The 8,271-nt window shown below is 44.6% G+C and overlaps 1 protein-coding gene across 1 annotated transcript; it reads right to left on the bottom strand.

The window, feature by feature from the left end:
• Nucleotides 1-281: 281 nt before the first annotated feature.
• Nucleotides 282-7,406, bottom strand: LOC137379899 (probable G-protein coupled receptor 139). The gene is made up of 2 exons (XM_068051302.1): nt 7,337-7,406; nt 282-2,882 (listed from the first exon to the last, which is right to left on the bottom strand). The coding sequence occupies exons 1-2, from the start codon at nt 7,404-7,406 to the stop codon at nt 1,978-1,980; spliced, it is 975 nt and encodes a 324-aa protein (XP_067907403.1). The 3' UTR covers nt 282-1,977.
• Nucleotides 7,407-8,271: the final 865 nt, after the last annotated feature.

Genomic DNA, 8,271 nt, shown 5'->3' with positions numbered 1-8,271 from the left:
TTGCCCAAGTAGGAGGGCCCCTCCAGCCCACAGGGAGGTTGTCCAGTTTAACTGGGTGCCTTCTCCACATGGCAATGGTTAAATGCCTGCAGTGGTGGCAGGATGAGGCCCTTAAATGGCCTTTGATTGGATACTTAAGGGCCTCATGATACTTAAGGGCCTCAATTGGCCTCCGGGTGAAAGACCGTCCTTGACCTTCCCCACCCTGCCTTCACTGAGGGGATTTGCAAAGGTCACAGGCACTCTACCCCCTGCCTTCCCTTCCAATTCCACACATCCCTCCTTACCTCCCAGCCCACTCCCAAGGTGGGAATCAAATTCCACCCATTGTTTCAGATTAATGCTCTTTCATCAGAACATTGTGACACAAATTCTGAGGAAAAGTCCACAAGGTGACACTTCAACACAGTTTTTCTCTCCACAGAGACTGACAGCATTTTCTGTTTTTATTTCAGACTTCCAGCATCCACAGTGTTTTGCTTTGGTTTAATATCCACGGCCCCGACTTAAACTAATGCCTCTCTATCCATTCCCTTCCCCTGTACTCATTTGGAACCCGAGGAGGGGAAAGGAGAAACCAGAGAGTAAAAAATTTAAATAGTTCAAGTAGGGCAGACAGACTGCAAGACATCCCAGCATTGAATTTCCACCAGGTTCTCCTTATTGTCCAATGTAACTCCCATCTCTCCCTCTCTAAATCACTCCAACTCCATCTCTTTCTACTCCTCTCCCTCCATCTCTTTGCAACACAAGTTAGACTCTGCTTTACAATAGAGAGGGAGAGAGTAACAGAGACAGACTTGATGCAAGAGAGAGAGAGAAACATGGGCCAACATGGAGAAAGAGAGAAACAGTCATGTAAGGGGAGAAGGTGAAAGAGAGAGAATTACAAGGTGAGGAAGATGGCAGAGATGGAGAGAGAGAAAAAAATACAGAAAATTGTGGCAAAAGAGAGAGAGAGAGAAACATACGGAGAGGGAGAGTCACAGGGACAGGTTTGGTTTGAGTAACAGAGAGAGACATGGAGAGAGACAGAGAAACATAGGGAGAGAGAGACAGACAGACCTGAGGAGAGAGAGAAAGTAATACAAGACACGGAGAGAGGGGGAGACAGAGAGAGAGAGAGAGAGAGACAGACAGACATGGATAGGGAGACCGACAGATGGGAGAGAATTGGAAAGTGTGAGACAGAGGGACAGACATGGTTAGAGAGGCAGAGATGCAGAAAGGGAGGGGGAGACAGAAGGACGAAGATGGAGAGAGAAAGAGGGACAGAGGTGGAGAGAGAGAGAGAGACAGAAAGAAAGACAGAGGGAAAGAGAAAGACAGAGACAGAGGGGACGAGAAGAAGACAAGAGACAGAGGGATAGAGATGGGAGGAGAGACAGAGACACAAATGTGCAGACAGAGGGATACAAAGGGAGGTGGAGAGAGACAGAGACAGAAATGGACAGAGAGAAAAATAGGGAAATAGGTTGTGAGAGAAAGAGATGGAGAGATGGGGGCAGATTAGACATGGTGCAGGAGGGAGAAATAAAAGAGGCATAGTGAGAGAGACAGAGAAAAACAGAGGGACAGACATTGAGATCTGGGTCTAATTGGGCTCCGAGGGTTTCCAGTGTGTTATCTGTCTGTCTCTGTCTCCTTCTCTCCTTGATGTGGAGATCCCCCATTCTGATCAGGCCCACAGCAGCTACTGTGATTGGTCAGTTTGCTGTGGGGCCAGGGCAGGATTAGTTGAAGTTTAGCAGAGCTCTTTAGTGATGTCTCTTTGAAAAACAATTCATGAATCATCTGTAGAGTAAGTCCCACCTCAATAGGTCAGATTATCAATAAAATATAACATTAGAATCAGTTTTAAGATCATTTCAGGGCTCTGCATTGTTAATATAAAAGGTACTATCTGTCCCGAGGGGAGTGTAGGGAATGGAGTATGAAATGGGATTGAGTTCCCGTACGTAAACCCTTCAGCTCGTTTTATGCTTTAACTAATTTAACAATTAGATTGAAAGGGTATTTCACCGCGTTCTTCAGTTCGTCTCTGAATTTAGTCTGGCTCACAACATAAATACATGTGTTAGTGCAGGAACTGAGAACCTGCAGCATCACTGATGTGTGATCAGTGATAAAGCACGGGTCAGAGTCGGAGTAATAATACCGAATTACTGTAATTCGCCGGTAAATGGAATACACAACCTGGGTCACCCATAACAGTATAAAACTACCGGATATACTGAAGAGTAAAGTGATAGATTTCCTTCGGTTCTCCAACTCTGGGTCCTTGAGTTTCTCTCGATTGCTGTGGCCCCGGAGTCCCCTGCGCGCCCTACTGGTCACCAAAATACGTCTGACCGTCAGAACATTGAGCAGCAACATCAGAAAGAATGGGACACAAGGGGTTAAAATATAGTGAAGCGCTTCAAATGCAGTCCATGCGGTGGAAGTAAAGAAGCTCGGTTTGGTGGCACAACCCCAGGGAACATTATCAATTATATATTTTAGTTCATATACGAAGTACCAAGGAAGATTCTCCAAACAGCCCAGCACACTCACTGCTGCCAGAACCGCAGCCGCTGTTTTCTCAGTACAATATTTTGTTTTCAGTTTCTCACAACAAATGGCCACAAATCGATCAAAAGTGAAAGCGACTGTGAGCCAGACAGAAACCCCCGTGGTTGCAGAAATCAGGAAGGCAATGAGACGACACACAGGAGTAATTCTCAGGAATGGAAGTGGGAAATAAACTGGAATAGTCCACTTCAATATAGGATCAATGATAATGACCAGGAGATCGGCGGCTGCCATTCCCACCAGGTAGTGAGTGATACATCTGGAGAGACCGCACTTTCCTCGGGACAGGATCACAATCGCCACCAAGTTAACTGGAAGAGAGAGTAAAGGAAGCAGAGAAATTACTGATCAGACCTGGAGACAAAGCAACAATTTGACAAGATCTGGAGTGAAAACTCCAGTTTTATTTCTGCATTGAACAGTACAAACTGATTCATTAACCTGGTCAGCGCTTTCCGACAGAGAAATGTTTGAAACACAATTATCAATAATGAATTGGGAAATGGATACAGAAAGTGAATAAAGTCAGCACTGGATTCACTGGAAGAGCTGAGTGAGGATGCAGTGCTGGTGGGGTAGGGAGAAGGGATTTTTCAGAGTGGGATCCCAGGGGGTTAAAGCTGGATTTGAGCTCCAGTCTGATGGCTGGAGAGGTTTGGGGATGGGGAGGTTTGGGGACAGGGGAGGTGCAGGGACAGGGGAGGTACGGGGGCAGGGGTGGTGCAGGGACAGGGCAGGTGCGGAAACAGGGGAGGTGCAGGGACTGGGGAGGTTTGAGCACAGGCGAGGTGCGGGGACAGGGGAGGTGCGGGGACAGGGGAGGTGCTGGAACAGGGGAGGTGCAGCTGGTTTGTTGCTCTGGGTTCAGAGAACTGACAGGGGCTGACTGAAAAACAGAAAAAGGCAGTGTTGAGTTTGGTGGTTTGGATTGGGTTGGAAGAGTGAGATTGGGAGGGAGATAAGGAAAAGAACATGTAGGAGCTGGAGGAGAGACAAGAGCAGATGGTTTGGGAAAGCAGATAAACTGAAGCAATGGAGAATGTGACAGAGGATTCAATACAGTGAGAGAGGCTGAGATTCACAGGTAGAGACTGCAGCAGGGTGTTAGAGGAAATCTAATCTATAGATCCCAGTAACACAACTCAATTAATACATTTAACCATTAATCTCTGTGCTTATTGGTTTCAGACAACGGCTCATTGATTTTAAAATGTGTTCAGTACATTTAATTAAAAAGCAGACTTGTCAGCAAAGTTAAAGCCCATGGAATAAAAAGGACAGTAGCAGCAATGAGGTGAAGTTGGCTGAGTGATAGGAAACAGAGAGTAATTGTGAATGGCTGTTTTTCAGACTGGAGGAAAGTATATTGTGGGGTTCCCCAGGGAGCGGTATTCTGACCCCTGATTTTCTTGATATATATTAATGACCTATACTTGGACGTACAAGACACAATTTCAAAATTTGCAGATGACACTAAACTTGGAAGAGTTGTGAACTGTGAGGAGGATAGTGATAAACTTCAAGGGAACATAGACAGGCTGGTGGAATGAACGGACAAGTGACAGATGAAATTTAATGCAGAAAAGTGTGAAGAGATACATTTTGGTCGGAAGAACGAGGTCAGGCAACATAAACTAAAGGGAGGTGCAGGAGCAGCGGGACCTGGGGGTATATGTCCACAAAGCACTGAAGGTTGCAGGTCAGGTTGAAAAAGAGATTTATAAAACATATGGGATCCTGGGCTTTCTAAACAGGGACAGAGAGTATAAAAACAAGGAAGTTATGGTGAACCTGCATAAAACGCTGGTTCGGCCTCAACTGGAGTATTGTGTCCAGGTCTGGGCACCACACTTTAGGAAGGATGGGAAGGCACTAGAGAGAGTGCAGAAAATATTCACAAGAATGGTTCCAGAGATGAGGAAGTTCTGTTGCATGGATTGGTTGGAGAAGTTGGGTCTGTTTTCCTTGGAGAAGATTAAGAGGAGATTTGATAGAGTCATCGAGTTATAGAGTTATACAGCACAGAAACAGGCCCTTCGGCCCATTGTGTCTATGTCGGCCATCAAGCATCTAACTGTTCTAATCCCATTTTCCAGCACTTGGCCCGTAGCCTATGGTGTTTCAAGTGCTCATCTAAATACTTCTTAAATGTTGTGAGGGTTCCTGCCTCTACCATCTCTTCAGGCAGTGAGTTCCAGATTCCAACCAGATTCTGGGTGAAAACAAGTTTTCCTCAAATTCCCTCTAAACCTCCTGCCCCTTACCTTAAATCTATGCCCCCTGGTTATTGACCCCTCCGCTAAGGGAAAAAGTTTCTTTCTATCTAACCTATCAATCAATGCCCCTCATAATTTTGTGTACCTCAATCATGTCCCCTCAGCCTTCTCTGCTCCAAGAAAAACAATCCTAGTCTTTTCAGTCTCTCTTCATAGCTGAAATGCTCCAGCCCAGGCAACATCCTGGTGAATCTCCTCTGCACCCTCTCCAGTGCAATCACATCCTTCCTATAGTGTGGTGCCCAGAACTATACACAATACTCCAGCTGTGGCCTAACTAACGTTTTATACAGCTCCATCATAACCTCCCTGCTCTTATATTCTATGCCTCAGCTAATAAAGGCAAGTATCCCATATGCCTTCCTAACCACCTTATCTACCTGTGCTGCTGCCTTCACTGATTTATGGACAAGTACACCAAGGTCCCTCTGACCCTCTGTACTTCCTAAGGTCCTACCATCCATTGTACATTCCCTTGCCTTGTTAGTCCTCCCAAAATGCATCACCTCACACTTCTCAGGATTAAATTCCATTTGCCACAGATCTGTCCATCTTACCAGCCCATCTATATCATCCTGTAATCTAAGGCTTTCCTCTTCACTATTTACGACACCACCAATTTCCGTGTCATCTGTGAACTTACTGAACATACGTCCTATATTCACGTCGACGTCATTAATGTACATTACAAACAGCAAGGGTCCCAGCACCGATCCCTGTGGATAGAGGTGTTCAAAACCATAAGGGGTGTGGACAGAGTAGAGAGGGAGAAGCCGTTTCCATTGGCAGAAAGATCTAGAATCAGAGGACACTGATTTAAGTTGATCGTAAAAAGAAGCAAAAGTGACATGAGGAAAAACTTTTTTATGCAGCGAGTGGTTAGGATCTGGAATGCACTACCTGAGGGTGTGGTGGAGGCAGGTTCAATTGAGGCCTTCAAAAGAGAATTGGATAATTACCAAAAGAGAAAACAATTACAGGGCGACGGGGAAAAGGCAGGGGAGTGGGACTAGCTGAGTTTCAAAGAGAGCCAGCATGGACACAATGGGCCAAATGGTCTCCTTCTGTGTTGTAATTCTAAAAATTTAAATGTGTCATGAAATCAGCCTCATTTTTTATTGAATTCAGCAGTCGTAGTGATTTTAATGGACAGTATTTAACTAATGAATCACCATCCGTGAATAACTGATTCAATTGTGTTTATTTGTTCAGTCTCTAAGTAAGGAAAAGGATCTTTCTCCAAAACAGACTGAGGACCTGACAGGGCTAAATAACCACACAGGCAGCGAGACCAATGATAAACTCACCCAATCTGACAACATCCGCCCAACAACTTCAACTCAAGTTTCTCTCACTAATTGTTCTGGACACTTCACCAGTTTATTCTTGTGAATTATTCACACCGCTGCTTCTCTCTTTGTCTTTCCTTCTGGTTATCTCTTTCTCGCTCTCTATCATTTTCCCTTCTCCTTCAATCTTTCTGCCTCTCAGTTGCCCTATCTGTTTGGAGCACTGACTCTCCGCAATCTCTTTCTCAATGACCCTTTTCCCAAATGATTTAATCCTAACATCCTGCACCTGCATTCTGTTCACCAGCCCCGTGTTGTGATTGTATTCCCAGAGGCAGTTTGTTCAATCTGTGAATAGTTTAATGTTTCTACAGATCACCCAAGCCTCCACCTGTTAACCTGCACTGTTCACTTTATCTACAATGCATGGAATAAACAGAATCGAAAGCCTCTTCCAGACAGACCTCACAATCATTGAAATTCCTTCTCCTGGAATTACAAAGTACAGTGTTAGAGGGCGAGATTGTTTAACCAACATCACCGCTGCTACCTAGAATTTACAGAAGGACTCATGTTTCCAATGGATACAGTGCAAACTGACACAGCATCACATTAATACATTTCATTTTACAATGTAGCCTAATGACAGTGAATTCATCCACAGTGGAGAAGAGGAGATGTGAAAGAATCAGCAGTAAACTCAGTTCAGTAGTCAGACCTCTGAAGCAGCATCAGACACACACAGAATTAAATAATATTTTATAACAGTGATAAACACTGAAATTCCAGTTAAACTGAACCATGTTATTAGAGAGGAAGGATATTGTGCGACCTCCTTGCTGTCTCATTTTCAATCACTGAAAGCACACTCATAAACATAGTCCAGGACAGGTTAGTTCCACAACATAGAACTGTTAACAGCTCCTGATGGTCTGATTCCTGCTCTTAGCCCAGACAGCAGAGTCCAACATATTCAGTACAGAGAATAATCCAGTAGCAATGGCAGAGTTGGGCAAACAAAGACTATTACAGATATAATGCATCTCCTACAAGACTGAAAGAGCATAGACTGAGAACATTTCATCATTCAACTGCTGTAACAGAACAGGTGGCTGTGTAAAACACACAGTGAGAAATAATACCGAGTGCAGCATCACATTAAGCACTGATTACACCATTAGCAGCTGAGATACGGCTTACCAGGAATTCCAACTCCTGCAAGCACAGGATAGTAAATGTCTTCTATCTGATAGATTAATGGATATCCCATTGTTGTAAGAAGCAGTGACTTGTATTGGTCTGAAAACCCACAGCTCTGGCAGACACTCTGAGCTGATCCATTCCAATGGGTCCTGATTTATACAGGGGATAAGTCTCTACTGACATGGTTACACCCCGATGTTGCTATTAGTTACACTCACCTGAACAAACACATAATATCAGCAGCTTTGACTCTGATGTAAATAATATGGTGCATAAAACACAAATGTCTCAAAGTCCAGGACAAGATCTTAGTTGGCCATTTCCTGGGAATAAAGCTGAAAGCTGCATTCATACAGGACTGATCCCATATTAATGAACAGCTTCAATTACAGTTTTCATATAATTGTTTTGGCTATGTTCATACTTGTCGATTCAATTATAAATTTTACTGATTTCTCCGCAGTGGACACTGAATCCACGGACACAAGCAGACCCATTTCACTCTATTCCTTCAGTTTCCCAGTTTAATTATTAACTTTATCCAGACTGGCCAAGAGAGTGTGGGAAAATGGCGCACTGACACGGCACACAAAAGTCCAAGTGTATCAAGCCTGTGTCCTCAGTACCTTGCTCTATGGCAGCGAGGCCTGGACAACATATGTCAGCCAAGAGCGACGTCTCAATTCATTCCATCTTTGGAGAATCTTTGGCATCAGGTGGCAGGACCGTATCTCCAATGCAGAAGTCCTCAAGGCGGCCAACATCCCCAGCATATACACCATGAGCCAGTGGCACTTGAGACGGTTTGGCCATGTGAGCCGCATGGAAGATGTTAGGATCCCCAAAGACACATTGTACAGCGAGCTCGTCACTGGTATCAGACCCACCGGCCGTCCATGTCTCTGCTTTAAAGATGTCTGCAAATGCGACAT

This window comes from Heterodontus francisci, chromosome 18 (genome assembly GCF_036365525.1).
Source record: "Heterodontus francisci isolate sHetFra1 chromosome 18, sHetFra1.hap1, whole genome shotgun sequence".
In the NCBI taxonomy this organism is placed as follows: Eukaryota; Metazoa; Chordata; class Chondrichthyes; order Heterodontiformes; family Heterodontidae; genus Heterodontus; species Heterodontus francisci.
Note: the sequence above shows the minus strand (reverse complement) of the source record. Positions and strands in the feature narration are given on the sequence as shown.

What these genes read in the sequence shown, in the direction of transcription:
- LOC137379899 (XM_068051302.1), bottom strand. Translation starts at nt 7,406, where the DNA reads ATGGGATATCCATTAATCTATCAGATAGAAGACATTTACTATCCTGTG. An exon ending in TGCAGGAGTTGGAATTCCTG is followed by an intron (nt 2,883 to 7,336) that starts GTAAGCCGTATC and finishes TCTCTCTTCCAG; the next exon opens with TTAACTTGGTGGCGATTGTG.